Source organism: Chanodichthys erythropterus, chromosome 8 (genome assembly GCF_024489055.1).
Source record: "Chanodichthys erythropterus isolate Z2021 chromosome 8, ASM2448905v1, whole genome shotgun sequence".
Classification (NCBI taxonomy): Eukaryota; Metazoa; Chordata; class Actinopteri; order Cypriniformes; family Xenocyprididae; genus Chanodichthys; species Chanodichthys erythropterus.
In genome coordinates this window covers 7,787,179-7,807,529 of record NC_090228.1, presented here as the reverse complement: position 1 = coordinate 7,807,529, position 20,351 = coordinate 7,787,179, and the positions used below count along the sequence as shown (strand labels likewise).

At 37.3% G+C, this 20,351-nt stretch overlaps 3 protein-coding genes across 4 annotated transcripts; 1 reads left to right on the top strand and 2 right to left on the bottom strand.

Moving 5' to 3' along the window:
- Nucleotides 1–736: 736 nt before the first annotated feature.
- Nucleotides 737–3,923, bottom strand: si:ch73-352p4.8 (cystine/glutamate transporter). Its single transcript, XM_067390929.1, has 12 exons — nt 3,680–3,923; nt 3,440–3,566; nt 3,244–3,359; nt 3,017–3,142; nt 2,254–2,353; nt 2,126–2,170; nt 1,910–2,033; nt 1,716–1,819; nt 1,519–1,615; nt 1,229–1,378; nt 976–1,153; nt 737–847 (listed from the first exon to the last, which is right to left on the bottom strand). Exons 1-12 carry the CDS (start codon nt 3,921–3,923, stop codon nt 783–785), a joined length of 1,476 nt encoding a protein of 491 aa, XP_067247030.1. The 3' UTR covers nt 737–782.
- A 2,188-nt stretch (nt 3,924–6,111) lies between these two features.
- On the top strand, nt 6,112–14,139 carry pgm3 (phosphoglucomutase 3). 2 transcript variants are annotated; one of them, XM_067390927.1, is made up of 13 exons: nt 6,112–6,228; nt 6,767–6,975; nt 7,059–7,243; nt 7,995–8,062; nt 8,274–8,407; nt 9,909–10,104; nt 10,328–10,485; nt 10,579–10,662; nt 10,764–10,862; nt 12,073–12,192; nt 12,547–12,669; nt 12,740–12,913; nt 13,047–14,139. In XM_067390927.1, the coding sequence occupies exons 2-13, from the start codon at nt 6,769–6,771 to the stop codon at nt 13,134–13,136; spliced, it is 1,638 nt and encodes a 545-aa protein (XP_067247028.1). In that variant the 5' UTR covers nt 6,112–6,228; nt 6,767–6,768; the 3' UTR covers nt 13,137–14,139. The 2 variants fall into 2 exon arrangements, with proteins under 2 accessions (XP_067247028.1, XP_067247029.1); XM_067390928.1 differs by having other exon boundaries at nt 6,132–6,181.
- Nucleotides 14,140–14,468: 329 nt separating this feature from the next.
- On the bottom strand, nt 14,469–19,266 carry ngs (notochord granular surface). Its single transcript, XM_067390926.1, has 11 exons — nt 19,067–19,266; nt 17,831–17,999; nt 17,590–17,739; nt 17,366–17,485; nt 17,189–17,284; nt 16,870–17,004; nt 16,668–16,778; nt 16,466–16,576; nt 15,198–15,322; nt 14,673–14,948; nt 14,469–14,556 (listed from the first exon to the last, which is right to left on the bottom strand). Exons 1-11 carry the CDS (start codon nt 19,264–19,266, stop codon nt 14,469–14,471), a joined length of 1,581 nt encoding a protein of 526 aa, XP_067247027.1.
- Between the last annotated feature and the right edge of the window lie 1,085 nt (nt 19,267–20,351).

The window sequence follows — 20,351 nt, the reverse complement described above, 5'->3', positions numbered from 1 at the left end:
TTTATTAATAAAATTCTTCAAACTAAGAAAATAGTAGTTCTTTTAAAGGGTTATTTCACCTAAAAATGAAATTCTGTCATCGTTTACTCACCCTCATGTCGGTCCTAACACTTAAAAGTCCACGCAACTACCACTTTGAAGCTTCAAAAACTTATACAAAATAAAGAGATTGTAAAACTAATCCATATGAATTGAGCGGTTTAGTACAAATTTTCTGACGAGGCTCCATCTCTTTAAATGATGAACAGATTTAATTTAGGCTTTTATTCAAATAAACATTCATCAGTTGTGGTAAACAGAAGCTCAAGCATGTTTGCTTGACATGTGAGAACCAATGAGGTTCATTCTCGATTTCAAAGCCTAATAAAGCAATCAAGTCTCTTCAGAAAATTTGGACTAAACTGCTCGATTCATATGGATTAGTTTTACGATCTTTAACTTTTTGAAGCAATAAAATGGTAGTGACATGAACTGTCAATGGAGGGACAGATCTTCATTAAAATATCTTCATTTGTGTTTCGAACAACATTAGAGTGAGTGATGACAATTTTTTTTTCATTTTTGGGTGAACTAACCCTTTAAGAACTGATCACTTGATCTACACAAAATGGTTCTTCTATGGCATCACTGTGAAAACCCCTATTGAAACCTTTGTTTTTGAGAGTGTAGGGTGGTTAGGGGTTGGTTCAAATGAGCAATAGTAATAGCAAGCCCCACTAAAATGTAAAACTTTGACACCACATCTGTTAGCATGAATTTATCTGGTGTTTGGTGATGCTCCATCAGTAGGTCTGAACTTCCTGCTGAGCCACTTCCAGTAGAATCTGCAGCTGTTGACTGAAATAATCTGCACACAATGAAGTTTAGGTCAGTGATTGGAGCCTTGACTGATCCCAAGAATAGTACTGTGGAATCATTTCTACTTCTATTGCAATGAATGTTTAGCTTATAGATTCAATGCTTTACAGTACTTACAGAAGGCTTTTTTCCAGCGTTCAGGTATGTATGACTTCTTGACTGTCAGGTAATACACAGGTATTCCTGAGATTGTGAGGGCACAGCTGCCCCCTGTGTTCCAGGGGTCCGAATACAAGGACAGGCCCACGATGAAAAAACACACTATGGTAAAGACCACTGGAACTGCTATAGGGACCTGAACACAGTCACAGCAATGTTTAATCAATTCAATGACAAATTCCTACTAATATATTAAGTAATATAAATGGACCTTGAATGGTCTGGGATGTTCTGGAAATCTGTAGCGGTGGATGATCATTCCCAAGGTTGCCATGGCAATGAAGAGCCAACGGGAGAACGATGCAAAGTTGATCAGTTGAAAGATCTCTCCTCTCGCCAGCATGATGATTACCAGAGGATACTGCAAACATCAGGAGAACTAACCCTTCAAGAACTCTTCACAGAAATATATTTGGGGAACCAAAAAGGGTTCTTCTATGGCGTTGCTGTGAGAACCCCCTTTATTTTTGAAAGTGTACTCAGCACTAGATGTGACTGTACCAGAAAAAGCACGGCTGGCAGTGGTGTTTTTCTGTGAATATGGATCATGGAGAAGATAGCCGGAAAGTGACCCTCCCTGGCTCCCACGAACAACATCCTGCAGAAACAGAGTTACAAAATCTTAAATTTTAACTTTTCAAAGTCAAAGCTATTACAAATATAAAACTTCTTTGTCTTCAGGTTTCTGAGGTCCTTACCTGGGTGAACCAAAAAAACCTCCATTAAGAGCTCCGAGACAGGAAAGAGCGACTAATATTGGTATTGCTGGAGCTACACCCTGCAGAGCCCGACCTGCAAACGTCTGCAATGCATTTAGGAAAGCACAGTCAGGACATTTACTTTACAAACTTGAAATAATCATCTCCAAAGTCTGCGGTCCACCACTACTAACCACTGCCACGGCATCCGACATCAGTAACTCATCTGCGGTCATCATTGTGTAGTAAGCCACATTGACCAGCACGTAACACACGGTAACGGTCACCATGGAGAAAATGATGGCCAATGGAAGGGTTCTAACAAGAATATATGAGAAAGGAATCTTAATTGTCTTTATAAAAACATTCCGTCAAGTTAACAATTTGGCAATGCAAGAAGTTCTGAATACCTGTTGGGGTTAATTACCTCTTCGGTTATGAAATTTAAATAAAACCTGTAAGCAAAAACACATTTACATTTTTTTTTTTTAAATCCCTTCCTTTTGATTTTTAGATATTTGGAACTGATAATACCCACCATCCGCCATATGCATAAAGACCTGAATAAAAGGCCAAAGGAAGTTTGGTCAGAGATAAAGAATCAGAGTCAAAGGCATTCTGGAAATTTTCAGTTTTCCCTGAAACATTAAAAAAAAAAAAAAGTCAGTTTCCTTCCTCTCTTCTCATAATGCATTATATAATTAAGAGATACATAAAAAAATCTTTAAAAACACATAGTTTGTTGTATGGGAACTAAACTTTGGAAATGTGTTAGTTAAGACTATCAAAATACCAGTCTTATAATTATTACTGTACCTAAATCCATAGAAAAAAAATATTTTTGAAAACGTTAACTGAAATCGTAAAAATGCAAACTTATTTTATTTTAGCTTGTTGCAAGTTTAATTTAATGCACTAAAAAACTAGAACTGAAATAAAAAAAATCATTTACATTTAAAAATCCATTTAGAATTTACAAAAAAAAATTTTATTTATTTTTTTTTTGTGTGTGTTCGGATCCATTTTGACCCAGATAAGGATTTATGCATGATGTTATGCAGACTTTTTTGATCTATAAGTTAGATTTGTCTTAATTAACTTAGTCCCTTTCCCATTTCTCACACACACTTTAAGACTGAATTTTGTTAATAATTGTGAATATGCATGCCAATTGAAAATTTGAAAACATTTTTTTCATCTGAAAGTGAAAGTTTATGCAAGTAAAATGAATAGATTTTGTTTGAAAACATTCCAATGTCTGAATACTGTAATATATTGATACAACAGCTTGCGATTCTTACCATTGGCCAGAGCCATGATGCCCGGGATGATAATCAGAATCAGAGCAAACATCTTGATAAAGGTCAGCGAGACCTGCGTACGAGCCGCCATAGACACACTCCAGCAGTTCACTGCCACCACAAATGCTATAAGTAGAATCGTTTACAGTTTGACAACATAATTTGTAACTTTTTTGACAGTTTTACTTAACTAAACTTTAAGTAATCCACTCCCGATCACCACTCACTGACTCCCAGCATGCTGACAATTTTGACCAGAGCTGTCGGAGCGACACACGGCAAGAAAAACGGCTCCACTACATAGCGGCCAAAAGCCAGAGACACATAGGAGGCCACTGCAGGTCTGAAATGATATTTTAAATGAACTTTAACAATTCGCTGAACACAATGAAACACAAACACTGTAAGCGCACACACACACACCTGATGAATATGAACTCAGTCCACAGTCGCAGGAAGGCAGGCAGGGGCCCCAGAGTCTCCAACAGGTAGGTGTAATGGCCTCCTGATTTAGTAAAGCTTGTGCCCAGCTCAGCATAGCACAGAGCACCTGACGAGAACATGCAATATTTCAAAACTGCTTTGAACTTGAGTCTAAAAGTCAAAACAGTATACACAGCTAGTCAAAAAAAGTAGTGTATAAGCACAGAAGACGTTCCTCACCAAATGTGGAGAGGACGCCACACAAAGCCCAAACCAGCAGGGACAATCCCACACTGCCCGAATTCATCAATACGCCTTTGGGGGCGACGAAGATGCCGCTGCCCACCACAGTGCCAATGATGAAGGAAATGGATGGCAGCAGGCCTATCCTCCTCCTGAGATGAACTGCATCATCCTTCATGGTTTTTTTGCTACCTTCATCTGACACATTATCAGTGGCGGGAGCTCTTTTAGAGACCCCCATCTCTTAGTGGCCAATTCAGATCTTCACAAAAAAGTGTACACACATCATTTGCACAAATACCAGAAGTGAAGCTTTAAATCACAGTAAACAAACAACAAGTGTTACAATTTATTTCAATGGTCCACTTTAGACATTCTGCTAACTTTGCAACTATATATCAACTAACTCTGGATTAACGGGGTCAATTTGACCCGTTTTGATTTTTGAGTTGTTTTGATGTTTTTTTCTTGAAATTTTGTGACTTTTTCTCATTTAGAGTCATGAACATGCATGCAAAATTTCAACACACTGATGTGTTTTGACATATACACTCAAAATTACTATCAATTTGATCCGCATAATGTTCTAAGGCAACTGTACAGACCCCAAATAATATAACTTCTTGGATATATTTTGTTATTTTAGTTTTTTAACTACCCTATGAAGCTAAAAACTGAGCTTTTCCCCACTTATTTCAATGCAGAAAAATATTTTGTTAGCCACATATGTTAAAAAAATTATCTATCAATTATTTATTGTATCTGAAATAAAATTAAACCATGTTGTTTTTCTTGACATTTTCTGATTTTTTCTCATTTAGAGTCATGATCATGCATGAAAAGTTTCAACACACTTATGTGTTGTGAAATGTGCATACTGAAATTTTATACAATCTTGCTGTTTGTGGGTCAGTTTTTGGGGAATTGTATTGAATCCACTTAGGGTCAATTTGACCTGGACCATACAGGCTGTGACCAGAAATCGAACAGTGCATGAGGGTTAAAATATTAGTAGACTGTAGTTGACTGTTAGTTGTTAGAGTTTGGGTTAGTAAAAAAAGTTGTACTTTGTACTTGCAAAGTTACTTATAGTCATTAGAATTTATGTTGGGGATCATCACAATAAAGTCACTACTAATACTCTATATAAGAATTAGCTGACATGTAGTTGCAAATTTATTTTGTCTAAAGTTGACCATCAAAATGAAGTGTTAACACAACAAGAAACATTTGCAGATTTTCAGAGTGATACCAATCTACTAAAGACACTAGTAAATATTTCAAATACAAATGCAAATCTTCATTTATGTAAAATTTGAGACCTATCAATCATTTTTTCTACTCACCAGTCAGAATCAGAGGTAATGAATCTAAGAAGTAAGACCAGTGTACTTTTCTCATTTGCTCTCTATGCCGCTTGTTTTGCACCTCTTTTCATGCAGAGTAACCCTGGAAACTGACCATCCAGTTCAGAGCTCAGGCAAGAAACAAAGCCAGCAGTCTTCCCCAGATTCATCAACACGAGTAATTAAAGCCTTTTAGATGGGAAAAAGCCATGTGCCATTGTTCTCCGTATGTACAGTGTGTGCACAGCGGGACGCAGGAATCTACCATGAGGACCTCCTCTTCTTGTTGAAGCAGCTGCAAAGTTCACAATTCTTGTCAACATCAACATAAAAAACAAAAACAAAAAATGATTACAGTGAATGCACAAAGTATCCAAGAGCTGATTTTGTTAAGTCTACCAAACAGATTACAGAAAGTCCTTTCAGAGCATGCTATAGAGTCTTAGTTTGTGTGTGTGAGGGGTCAGTATTCACTGAGGGGGAGCTTAACAGTAAACTGGTATTTGGCCAGGCGCCGCCAATTTTCCCTCTCCTGGTTCTGTGTCTGGCTGTCTGCTTCATTCCGTCAGATGTCGGACATGTGTGTTAAACCATGAAGGGCCTCTCTTATGTTCTTTTGTACATGTGGCAGCAGGCATCATCCTAATAAGAGACAGACATAAACAGCGCAGAGGCATTTGAGAAGCTGTTTACCCAATGCTGAAATGGAAACAAAGTTACATCTGCAGCAACATGTTTGCACAGCTGATAATGAACTCCAAAAAACAAAACAAAAATCTAGAGCTGAATATATTTAATGAAACATGATTATATTTACATATTAACAAAATATTTACATAATATTAAATATCATATAATTAATTAATAATATAATATATTTTAATGTATTTATTATTTATTGGAACTCTCATTTAGAAATACTATTATTATGATCAAACTCAGTATTCAGGAATAACAATGAACATTCTCAATTAACACATACTGCAAGCTTTTAATATAATTATTACAGATTGACTTTGATCCGATTTGGTTAAAATATGCAAAAAGTTCCTGTTTACGTCAGGAGAGGGGCGTGGCGACGAACGTCACTGTAGCCACGTAATCAGGGAAGTAGGAAGTTCTGCGCAAGCTCTTCAGCCGCAGAAACAGCAGAGTGAGTGTAAACTTCATCAACTGTCATCATATTTAACTGATTTAATGGTAAACAACCCATTTAAATATTAAGAACTATTATAATTAGTTAGCGTGTGTCTTATTTTCGTTTGCAAGCCTGGATAATGTGTTGCAGTTGTGTGATTAGAAGATTCATTCATTCATTTTAGATTGAATTAAGTTGTTTTGAATAATTTAACAACTGTAATAATGTCATTATGGTTTTGTTTACATCTGTTAATGTGCATATTTTATCGTTCAGTTAATTTATATTGCTGGGATAAATTACTTGGAACTTGCTGCTAATAAATTGATTATTGGTTTGATTATTACAGTTTTTAATGGAGGTATGTGCACTTTAAATCACAAACTGTATTGTTTAAAAAAAAAAAAAAAAAAAAAAACATTTTTCATGTTTATAGTTCAAACATCAATGCATGAAGCGCATGCTTATGATTCTTATATGCAATGATGGTTTAATATCAATCATAGTGTGTGATCCTGTTATGAAAGTTGTAAATGTGAAAGCAGAATATAATATAATCAAACTAACTTTACATTGAGTTATTTTTGTCTATGTTTTCAGAGATGGCTCAGTTTGAGGAGGTATCCCAGAAGTCCAAGCTGCATCCGAAGCCGGAGGGGCTGACGTTGCAGTACGGCACAGCTGGATTCCGCACTAACGCCAAACATCTGGACCACATCATGTTCCGCATGGGGCTTTTGGCAACGCTGAGGTCCAAAAAGACTAAATCCACCATTGGAGTCATGGTGACTGCCTCCCATAACCCAGAGGTAAGAAATGCACCCATCATTTACTTCCAAATCAATAGAACAATGATGCATTTTCACTGTTGCGATGTTATCGTCTTTTTCAGGAAGACAATGGGGTGAAGCTAATCGACCCCATGGGGGAGATGGTGACAGAGGTATGGGAGGGATACGCCACACAGCTAGCTAACGCCGAGCAGGACTCTCTCCTCAAAGCACTGAAAGATGTCATTGAGAAAGAGGACATCAGCATGAGTGAACCAGCGAGTGTCTACGTCGGCAAAGACACCAGGTAAGCCTGGCTTCTGTTTACACAGCAGGCAGGTTAACAACTGTCACAACTGAAAGCTTTAGTACAAGAGAAGCTATCAAACCTGTATACTTCATAGTGGCCAAGCCAGTAGATCAAGTCAAAAAACTGACAACAGATGTTTCACATGTGCTTAAATAGCTAGTGCAGCTGAAAGTAATCATGCTTATTATAATCATCATCATTATCAGGATTAATTTTGGCCATCATACACATTTAGCTATACATTATTAACTGAAAAAAGTATTAGCTGAAGCCTTAGCTTATAATACGTACCCGTTCTTTAATTAAAATAATAATAAGCATCACTACTAGGTTTAATCTTGAAAAAAGTTACTTAAGGTTAACTTAAGGTTACACATGTTTCATACATTGTGTATATATATCAATAGTGATTTATTTGGTTAAACTTTATTGTGATAGTCCACTTTAGACATTCTAATATTAAGAAGTAACTTTGCAACTAAAAGTCAACTAACTCTCATTAGAGCATTAATAGACTGTTAGGATTAGTGGAATAAATTGGTAGACTTGCTGAGTTACTCTCAGTTTAATGTCTGTTGGCGACCATCACAATAAAGTGTTAGCAGATATTGAGCAGACAGTCTACTAATACTCTAATGACTGCTAGTTGACAATGTAGTTACTTATAGTTAGTAGAATGTCTAAAGTGGGCTATTGAAGTATTGAAGTAAAGTGTTACCGTTTATTTATTTTTGATTGTTTTATTTAGACCAAGCAGTGCCAGTCTCTCTCAGGCTGTATTGGATGGCGTTTCCAGTTTAGGAGGCAAAACTCATGGTGTGTTCATGAGTTCCTTACATTATTACAAAACTCAATGACATTACTTTGCTTGAAGCTCATTTTAAAAATGTTAAAGTAGTCTTGCCTTTGCATTATTTTTTAGAGTGTAACTACAGTTGGTTTGCCCAGAGATTTGACAGTACAAAGGTTGATGAATTGCTCTGTTGGTTATTCTGATGTTGATCATGGGTGTGTGTTTCTTTTTAAGACTATGGTCTGGTCACCACTCCCCAGCTGCATTATATGGTGTGCTGTTGCAACACAAATGGCTGCTATGGCAGTCCCACTGTTGAGGGCTACTACCAGAAACTCTCTCAGGCTTTCCTTCAGCTCACGCAGAACGTAAGAGCGACATACAAGCTTCTGAATGATCACCAAACTCTATAGTGTCCCTATCATGCTATTATAAAGATTTCTCATTTTGTTTTGGAGGTCTGCTACGATAGGTTTACATGCACCCAAGGTCAAAAAACACTTTAGTTTTCTCATAATATACATTGCAGCATCACCTCTTTTCTCACAGTGTGTCTCCTTTCCAAGAGCCTACTCTGCATCAGATGGCCCAGTCTGTTGTGATTGGTCTACCGCTTATAGCGCATGTCGGAAACAAAACACCTATTACCATATCTGAATTTCACCTCCTCAGCACTTGATACACATTGATACAAACAATAACGGTGGTGTCGGTTTTACCGTATCAGTTTGAGCGAGAGTGCATGCAAAGTGGATTTGCTTTGGCAGCACAGAAAACAGTGTCTTCTCGACATGTCGACAACATGAACCAAACTCTTCCAGACCTCAAGTACAACTACAATGTTTGAGGGTGGTTCAAAGTAGGCGTTGTTCGTTGGTGTTATGACAAATCGGGTCCTCCGTCAAAATCCGGTTTCTACAACCTGTCAGTTAATGATTATCCTAAGCATAAACGAATGGTGTTAATTTAAAATACGCATATAGCTTACTATGTAATGCGTAAGAATGCAAATTAGTGAATAATAAAACCAATTGAAAGTAATTTCATTCACTTGATTAACTGTTAATTATTATCTGTTTGCTATGCTAGTACATAAGCTAACTAATACTGTACAGACATAAGTGGTCATTATAACGTAGTTGAAACTGGGAATTGTAATCAGGCACTAAAGAGGTTACTGATTAAAAGCAATTTGAACCAATGGGGTCCTAATGGAGACCTGATTTCAGGGGGGACCCAATTTGTCACTACACCAGCAGCCAGTGAAGACCATAGGCTGGCATTGTGGAAATTTATGACAAACCTATGTAGGTTTGTGCAGGAAGTAAGACTAGAATTACTGACGACTTGTTCCAGGCAGTTAAGAATCTCTTCTTTCTTTTGGGAGTCAATAACTCTATTTATCATGTGCTTTGATCTTTGAAACATTTACATTCACAAACAGCTTTATTACACACTACATGGAAGGTAATATCCGAAAAAGCAAAATAGGGGCACTTTAATGATTCTGTTTATTTCTAGCATTAAAGGATTAGATCACTTTCAAATAAAATTTTCCTGATAATTTACTGACCCCCATGTCATCCAAGATGTTCATGTCTTTCTTTCTTCAGTCGAAAATAAATTAAGGTTTTTGATGAAAACATTCCAGGATTATTCTCCTTATAATGGACTTCATTGGCCTCGAAACGGTTGAAGGTCAAAATGACAGTTTCAGTGCATCTTCAAAGAGCTTTAAACAATACCAGACGAGGAATAATGGTCTTATCTAGTGAAACGATCAGTCATTTTCGAAAAAAATTTAAATGTAAAAAATTATCAGTTCACTTTCAAATAAAATTTAAGTGATTCCCTACTTGTATTCGGAAGGCCCCCAATCGCACCGATGATCAGAAGAAGCTTCTGGTGGATGGAGCCAATGGCATCGGTGCTTTGAAGATGAGAGAAATGGAGCCGTTTCTACGCTCTGAACTGCAGGTCGTGCTTTCAAATGATGGCAGCAGCGGGAAACTCAACCACTTGTGTGGAGCAGATTACGTCAAAGTCCAGCAGAAAGCTCCTCAAGGTCTGTCAGAACTGAAAATACATTGTTCTTTGAACATCCCATGAGAATAAAGCACCTCTGATCCCAGCTGGGAAAAAACCCTTTCATATGAGATGAAAAGATTATGAAATATTTGTGTTTGTATAATCCGAGACAGAGTTTCTTATACAATATAATGAGAGATGCCTTGAAAACAGTAAATTATCTGTTCATACAGAAATCCCCCATTTTTTTTTCTCTCCAGGTGTGTGTATGGCAGCAGGTGAACGCTGCTGCTCGTTCGATGGCGATGCCGATCGCATTGTTTACTATTACACCGACTGTAAGGGCCGTTTCCATCTCCTGGACGGAGACAAGATCGCTACTCTCATCAGCACATATCTCAAAGAGCTGCTCACACAGGTTCTACACACACGAATACGGTCTTGAATGAAAATATCACTTCTAAATTTAAATTCGGACATACATTTTATCTGTGTGTGTGTGTGTGTTCAGGCTGGGTTGAATTTACAGATTGCTGTTGTTCAGACAGCATATGCTAATGGGAGCTCAACCCGCTACTTGGAGGACGTCATGAAGGTGATGTTCTTCGAAATATGTCCTGTTACTATAGTACTCTTCTATTTATGCTTAAACTCAGTGTTTATGAGATGTTAAGGTGACCTTTGAACTCTCCACAGGTCACAGTATGCTGTACGAAAACAGGAGTGAAGCACCTACATCATGCGGCGCAGGAATATGATATTGGAGTGTATTTTGAGGCCAATGGACATGGAACTGTGAGTTCACTGCAAAATAATTACAACACACTGGTCCAACCAACCATTCAGAGTGCATTGCACTTTTTGGAAGAAGGAGTAAGGGCTTCTGCAATGTCAAATATGTGATAAATATGGTGTTTTTTGAACATTCAAGCACGAAAACCTTATAAAAGTGCATAATAGGTCCTCTTTAAAGGTACCCTAGAACTTTTTTTAAAAAGATGTAATATAAGTCTAACGTGTCCCCTGAATGTGTCTGTGAAGTTTCAGCTCAAAATACCCCATAGATTTTTTTAAATTCATTTTTTTAACTGCGTATTTGGGGCATAGTTAGAAATTAGCCGATTCAGGGTGTGTGGCCCTTTAAATCTCATGCTCCATGCCCCAAGAGCTCGCGCTTGCCTTAAACAACATAAAAAAGTTCAAACAGCTAATATAACCCTCAAAATGGATCTTTACAAAGTGTTCATCATGCAGCATGTCTAATCGCGTAAGTACAGTGTTTAATCTGATGTTTACATTGATTCTGAATGAGTTTGAGGCTGTGCTCCGTGGCTAACGGCTAATGCTACACTGTTGGAGAGATTTATAAAGAATGAAGTTGTGTTTATGAATTATACAGACTGCAAGTGTTTAAAAATGAAAATAGCGAGGGCTCTTGTCTCCGTGAATACAGTAAGAAACAATGGTAACTTTAACCACATTTAACAGTACATTAGCAACATGCTAATGAAACATTTAGAAAGACAATTTACAAATATCACTAAAAATATCATGTTATCATGAATCATGTCAGTTACCATTGCTCCATCTGCCATTTTCCACTTTTGTCCTTGCTTGCTTACCTAGTCTGTTGATTCAGCTGTGCACAGATCCAGACGTCCTGCTTTCATAATGTTGGGAACATGGGCTGGCATATGCAAATATTGGGGGCGTACATATTAATGATCCCGACTGTTACGTAACAGTCAGTGTTATGTTGAGATTCGCCTGTTCTTCGGAGGTCTTTTAAACAAATGAGATTTATATAAGAAGGAGGAAGCAATGGAGTTTGAGACTCACTGTATGTCATTTCCATGTACTGAACTCTTGTTATTTAACTATGCTGAGGTAAATTCAATTTTTGAATCTAGGGCACCTTTAAAGTGGGTGATTATTGTGTGTGTGTGTGTTTTGATGGTTTTTACTAGTGTTTTTTTTTTTTTTTTTTTTTGCTGATATGTTTCAGGTCTTGTTCAGCAAAGCAGCACAGAAACAGATTTTGGAGCTGGTGAAAGACCAGAACACCAATGATGAGAGAAAACGTGCGGTAAAAATCCTGGAGAACACAATCAATCTGATCAACCAGGTATAAAAACATACACCATTAAACTATATCATCAGATGCCTTATAGATATAAAATTAGATGAAATTCTCTTTACTTAAAGGGATAGTTCTCCCAAAAATGAAAATTATCCCATGATTTACTAACCCACAAGCCATCCCAGACCTTTATTAACCGCCTGGAGCTGTAGGGATTATTTTTATGATGGATGGATGCATTTTTTGGGGCTTCAAAATCTCACCCTCCATTCACTACCATTATAAAGCTTGGTAAAGCCAGGATATTTTTAAATATATACACCTAGGATGGCTTGAGGGTGAGTAAATCATGGGATAATTTTCATTTTTGGGTGAATTTTCCCTCACTCTCTTCCGCAGACTGTTGGAGACGCTATCTCAGATATGCTAGTGATTGAAGCTGTGTTGGCCATCAGAGGGATGTCTGTACAAGACTGGGACGCAATTTACACAGACCTGCCCAACCGCCAACTTAAAGTCACGGTGTGTACTTGTGTGTGGTTGTGAGGTTTGAGAGTAAGCGTATGTGTGTTTTAACTGCTGTACTCTGCAGGTGTCAGACAGGCGTGTCATAAATACGACAGACGCAGAGAGGAAGGCCGTGACTCCAGAGGGTCTGCAGGAGGCCATCGACTCGCTTGTCAAGAAGTACAAAAACGCTCGGTCCTTCGTCAGACCATCTGGAACCGAAGATGTGGTCCGGGTGTATGCTGAGGCTGACACACAGGTACACACACACTACTGGTGTCACTGTGCGCACTTTCCCTTGAATATCATTAGAGGGCTGCTTAATAGTCGGCCAATCATTAGTTAATGAGAAGAGGCTTGGTCTCTTTTTATGTGTTTATTTTTATTTGCAGGAAAGTGCTGATAATCTGGCTCATGAGGTCAGCTTGGCTGTGTATCGTCTCGCTGGAGGAGTCGGAGATGAGCCTAAACCTTTACGCTAATCACACACACATTCATGCATGCAGTCAATGTGAATCCATGCAATCAAATCATGTTATGTCAAATACTGTAAACTATATTTTTTGTGGCACTAACAAATGTTTTGGAAAATGACAAACGTTAATAGTTTACTGTACTGTATGAATGACCAACAATCTTTATAAATGGAAGTGTATGATTATGTGGGAATGTTAAACCATGATCCATGAGAATATTTCTTTGCACGCATTTCATCAGACAAAAACTATGTATAAAATGCATTTTTCAGTTTTGCCAAATCTTTTCAATTTACCTGCCATCTTGATAATAGAGGAAGAAATGGCAATTGCACTACTGTTCAAAAGTTTGGTCTTGGTAAGGTTTTTTTAATGTTTTTGAAAGAAGTCTCACCAAGGCTGAATTTATTGGATTAAAAAAATACAATAATTCTGAAATTCTATGTCAAATTATAATAACCTTTTTTTTTTATTTGAATATATTTTATAAATAATTTCTCCTAGTGATGACAAAGCTGAGTTTTCAGCATCATTACTCCAGTCTTCAATGTCACATGATCCTTCAGAAATCATTCTAATATGCTGATTTGCTGCTCAAGAAATATTTCTTATTATTATCAATGTTGAAAACCGTTGTGCTGCTTCGTATTTTTGTGGAAAATATAATTTTTTTTAGGGAATCTTTGATGAATGGAAAGTTCGAAAGAAAAGTGTTGGTTTGAAATGGAAATCTTTTGCAATGTAAAAGTCTTTTTGTAACTTCCGATCAATTAAATGCATCCTTGCTGAATAAAAATATTTTCTCTGAAAAAAATAATACTAACCCTAAACTTTTGAAAGGTAGTGTATGTGCAATCAACACAAGGCAGCTCTCCAATAAAAGCCTTATTTACTAATTAAAATACAGTTCAGGTGAATCATCTCTAAACTGTAAGGCATACTGGACTGTATAGCATCATGTGATTTTAGACTGTTTTCAGCTCTAATTCTTAGAAAATTAAATATTTTAGCACCATCATTTTGGCAGTTTCTTTGACATGCTGTAAAAAGTCTCTACTTTTCTTTCCATATTACAGAATTGATTCTCTTTGTGTGCCATATAAGCTCTTCGGACACAGTACAACTGTACTAAAACATTTGGAAAAACAAATGCTGTGCAATCAAGCTTTATTTGTATTGATGAATCAGATAACACACAGTTAAATGCTTAATACATGCTGTAATAGCAGATTAGTCCGCACAAAGTAGGTAGTAAAGGATGATGGCAGAACGTGCACATAACTTATGAACTTTGGAGGTTTGGGACGAGGCCTCATGACTCTAATGCAAGGGTTTCATTCAATCGTTCTCATCTGCGGCGCCAGAGATGGTGATGGTGCGTTCTTCTGTGTCCCTTTGAATTGTGTCCTCATCTGTCTTAACTGTTCTGCAACCAAAGAAAATTGGGCATTAGCTTCTGGAACAACATCAAGAAACATTTACATTTTTTTTTATTGCCTTTTAACTTTTTTGTGATATTATAGTAGAGCGGTTTACTTGTACCTAATGCGGACCGTCTTCCTCTCCGTCATCTCCACAGCCTCTTCATGGCTGAACTCCTCCACAGACTCGTGATGGTTGTGGTTGACTATTGAGCTGCTGGAGACCATCTTCTCTGAGGCGGCTGAGCTCACCGCTGCAGTGACCCCTTGACTGTGGGCTCCTGTCGAGCTGAGTGCTGCCCCAGAAACACTGCTGACCATTCCTGCGCTCACGCTCAAGAGAGACAGACCGTCCACCATGCTGGATAATCGACTGTCTTCTCCCTCTATCAGCTTCCTGCAGAGCCACAGTCACAGGAAAAAGGTTCAGTAGGGAACTTCTATATAGGACAGTGGTGCTCAGACTCATAAATGTTTTGTTAGTTCTTATCATGATAAACAAAACATGTAAGAATCATAAACTCTTGTTGGTCAAATCCAAAAGCCAATGGAAAAATGTTTTTTTTTTTTCATGGGAACCAGGGTGATTCTAACTTCTGGATTCACTGAATTGCTCATTCAAGGTGTAATGGCAGAACTGCAGTACCTGTATGTGGTGATTTCAATCTCCAGCGACATCTTAATGTTGAGCAGATCCTGATATTCTCTCAGCAGCAGCGCAATCTTCCCCTTAATAGATTTCAGTTCCCCCTTCAGAGTCTCTATACGGATCTATGACACATGAATTAGTGAGATCTTTAAATTAACTTGGTTTTGTGAGTGTAGCTTGCTTGTGCAAAGATGTTCTAAGGGATTTTAGCATGTTGCTATGTGGTTCTTAAAGCATTTTGGGTGGGTGCTAGAGTTTGGAGAGTGGTTGCTTGATGGCCCTGTGATATCAATGATGTCTCAATGATATTCTGCGCTCCAAGACTTTTAAGTTTATAAGTTTGACTGGCTTCATCCAAAATTACACACTTCCCTTCCCTATAATATACACTCCTAAAAACAAAAGTTTTTTTGCAGTGATGCCACAGAAGAACCATTTTTGGTTCCTCAAAGAACCTTTCAGTGAACAGTTCTTATAAGAACCTTTTTTTTTTTTTTTTTTTTAGAACATTTTATTGATCTTAAGAACCTTTTTCCACTAGAAGAACCAATGGAAAGTTTCCATGGATGTTAAAGGTTCTTCATGGAACCATCAATGACAATAAAGAACATTCATTTTTAAGTAGGTGAAAAACAGAGTAGTATGTCTGAATTCACAGTAAGCAAAAAGGACCTGGATGACTAACTACTACTTAAGTGCGCAGCTGATGGACACTTTACAATACCATGAGGCTGGAGAGGATTTGCGAATGGCAATGAAGCGGCACAACTGATGCTGGTTGGTCACATGACAATTGCAACATTACGAATGTGGTACGTCTGGACTTCATTCATACTACATACATTAATGTTATATAGAACATACTTTTTTAACGGTTGCAAAGTAATTACTTATTTAAAAGAAGTACCTATTTTAAGTGTTGGGGGTAGTGCATTACAAGTAACACGAGTAACGTAATCAGATTACTTTTTTAAGTAACTAGTAAAGTAACGGATTACTTATACCTTTAAATTTACCAAAAATAGAACTTTTTTCTTGTTATAAAAAGACCAGATGAGAAAAAGTAGCACAAAAGCAATTTAACACATTACTTTCCATAAAAAGTAAGTAAGTAATGCAATTAGTTACTATTCAGGGAGTAACACAATATTGTAATGCATTACTTTTAAAATTAATTTCCCCAAAACTGCCTATTTTAGAGAGTATATTATTTCAGACGCAGCCACTGTGACATTCTCTTTACATTGAAGGGGGCATGTCTTTACCAGTAGCTCCTCCTCCTCCTGCTTGTATTTCTCCTGGGCTTCTTTGATCTGGAGCAGCAGTGCTTCATTCCTGTTTTTAAGAGCATCCAGTTCTCTCTGTTTATTCTGGATCTGCAAACACATACGCATTAAATTATAAGGCCGTACAGTTTGGTGTTTTCGTTATATGAGGCACAGGAGAGGAAAACACCATTTCCCACACCTCTCTCTTAGAAGCTGTGATTTCTTCTCTGACGCTCCTCGCTGTTTCCATGTGCCGTGATGTTGCTTTGTTTAGATCTTGGAACTTCGATTTGTACCAGGCGTCCATTTCCTAGTGAACACCGGGAAAAACATGAGCAGAAGTGAGCGCCGAAGGTCAGTATCAGGGATGATGAGGTTTATTTGCTGCCTGTCCTGATTACCTGCAGGTTTTGGGCGGCGATGCTGTCATATTGAGCCTGGATCTGTTTGAGAGCGGAGGCCAGATCGGGCAAAGAGAAAGCCACATCCACCTTAGCCACAGATCCATAAATCTGAGCCATCAACTCCTCGATTTCCTGACATACAGAAAAAGTTGATGAATCAAAACATTTGTCAGAAAATAAATTCAATTATGTACTGTTAAACCAAGTGATTGAAGGCAATTTCAACTTTATTGATTCAATTACAATCAAATTACAATTAAATTTAGAAATCTGTACTGTGAGGCAGATTGCATAATAATATGTGAATAGACTGAACCTTTTTGTGAATCCTCTGTAGGAACTCAAGCTCCACTTCTAGGTTTTCCAGTCGTTTTTCCAAGGCAATTCGGGCAGATGTGGCTGCATCCACATCCTAGTAGACAGAGGGAGTTTGGAAATTATCATCATGTAAATCCAAGTGATGTTAGACTTTCTGTATTTAGTTGGAACTTACCGGTCTGAAGGCTTCGATCTCAAGCTCTGCCTTCTTTCTGGCCTCCAAAGCTTCCTCGTATTTGACCTTCAGCATTTCCAGCTGACCTGCCATGGCATCCTTTGCTGCTACTGCCAGGTCCTACAAGGGCACAGAGGCAATTATCATGTCGATCGTTGCTAGAGATGAGTGAGAGTTATGGTGTACATGTGTAAGTTAGTAAGGCATGATTGTCCATCTCTCACCCGCTGGACTTTCATCTGGTCAGCAATCCTCCTCAGCTCCCTCAGCTGCTCCTCATAGAGCAAACGCAGGCCGGACGGCTTCACATAGTGACCCTTGATGGCATCAATTTCTGTCTCCAGTAGCTTGTTGCTCTGCTCCAGAGAACGTACCTGCAACAGCCACACCAAAACTCACAGGGCTGTGTTTAAAATGGGCACCATAGAGAAACCAAAAGAGTGAGTATAGTGTAAAGTGTCTTACTTTCTCAATGTATACAGCCAGGCGGTCGTTCAGGGCAACCATCTCCTTTCTCTCACTGGTGCGTGTGCTGAGGAAAGCCTGGTTCTCAGCTGCGGCAGCATCCAGATCCACAGCACCTCCTGCAACCCCAAAACCCATGCCCAGACACAGCGTTCCCATGCTAACACTGCTGCAGAGGGAAAAACAATATACATTTATAACATTTATTATTTTAGATTTTGAAAAAATTAATAATACAAAATACAAGCTATTTGATAAAATAAAGTAATAAAGGTTCAAGTAATTCTTTTTTTGTGGTTTTGGTTTTAGTTAATGATTATATTATATTATATTATATTATATTATATTATATTATGATTTATATGACATTATATTACATTGTTATATTATATTATATTATATTATATTATATTATATTATATTATATTATATTATAGTGAAAAAAAGGTGATGTCAAGGGGATAATTGTTTTTTATGACCCTACAAGTACAATTAAACCATCAAAATGTGAGGAAAATATTTTGTAGCCTACACATTAAAATATTTTAAAAATGAGGGAAGAACAAAACACTAAACTTGGTTAAGGTATTGTATTGGTTATGGTATTGTTTGGCAAAAAAGGCAAACTAGCTACAGGTTTTATTTTACTATGCAAAAAAAAAAAAAAAAAGCATTGAAAAACAAAAGCTCACAGGAATAAGCATTCATTTACTACAACATAATCAGTTATTTCTAAAAAATGCTGGGTTAAATATGGACAAACCCAGGGATTGGGCTGTTTTCACCCAGCCATTTTCTTCAACCAATTTTGGATTATTTTTTTTTTTGCTAGCAATATATTAATATAGTAAAAGGCATGTTTTTGCTGACCCCAAAATAGGGGCAAATCTGTGGGGTATTTTAAGCTGAAACTTGACCAGACCAGAGACTTATATTAGGCTACATCTTGTGAAAGAGGGCATAATAGGTGCTTTAACCCTTTAACCCAACTTGCTGGGTTTGTCCATATTTATCTCAACTTGGGTTGTTTTTAACCCAGCATTTTTAAGTTGGTCCTCGTTTTTGCATGTGTTCATATTTATTTTGTGTATGACAGCCTGGCCAAACGTTATGTCGCCACAATTTGGCATGTTTCATTGCCTTATCACAAGTAAAATATTGACTCCAAGCACAACTATGCGATATGCAAACAAAATCTTTGACACATTTTAATTAGATTCTCTACAGGCCACTTACCTGGTCATGCGTGATTTGCGGGATCCGGAGAGGGTCCTGCGCCCCATAGTGCCGCTGCGGGTGTAACTGGCGGAGCGGTGGCGAGCGGCCCCGCGGGTGGGCGAAGGGCTGGACACCCGCACCTGGAGAGTGGAAGACGAGGACAGGCCACCCTCAAAGTGACGGCGGTAAGATGACATCCTTTCTGGGCTGTGACTCATGGTGAAGGTGATGGTCCTTGTGCGTCTCCAAAGATGCGACAGAAGCGTTCTGTCCTCACTCATTCATGATGGAGCTTTATACCTGCTGTCCGGACAAGGAATGTCGAACCTTAGTCTGACACAGAGTCGAACCCTCTCTGAACTATCTGACGGGCCACCGCGAAGAGCTTTACCGCGATAAAAATAGAGCAGTGAGCTTTCCTACTGGAGATGGCAAGCCTGAGTCCTTTATTAATGAAATTCTCTGCAGTAAAACTGTCTGAAAACTTGGAGATTGAAAGTATAGTGACTTCATCAAGGAGGAACATCCTGATATAATTAGACTATCATAAATTGTCGTTATGGAGTCATTCTGTTCTGGAAATAAACAAACACTTAAATTATAATTATTATATGCATATATAGCATCTGTCTATCAATCAAAGAGACATAAGATATTATTTGTTACATTTAAGTAGTATATACCCAGGTGAAAAAATACTATAGTAATTTATAGTAAATACTATAGTGTTTTTGAACCATACTATAGTAAAGTACTTGAATTAATTTATGTTAATATAACAACTATAGTAATATAAACAAATTACTTTACCCAATACTGTACTAAGTTTTCTTTAATCTATAGGGTATATTATATACTACAATACACTACAGTTTACTGTAGTAAAAACTAAAGTTTACTACAGTATTTATTACAGTTGATCAGTTCAGTATAATTAATATTACAGTATGCAGTAGCATTCATTAACAAAGTGTTGTAAATACTATAATATATACAGTATACTACAATTTACTATAGTATGTCTCAGAAACACTGTAGTATTTACTATAGTATTTTTTCACCTGGGTGTACATATATGTATATATATATTTATATATATAAACATATAAACAAACAGTAAAATTATTATATTATATTATATTATATTATATTATATTATATTATATTATATTATATTATATTATATTATATTATATTATATTATATTATATTATATTATATTATATTATATTATTTCAAAGGTATTTATTTACTAATAAACTCGAATATGTAAAACAAGAAGAGCGCAGGAATCTGTCCGGAA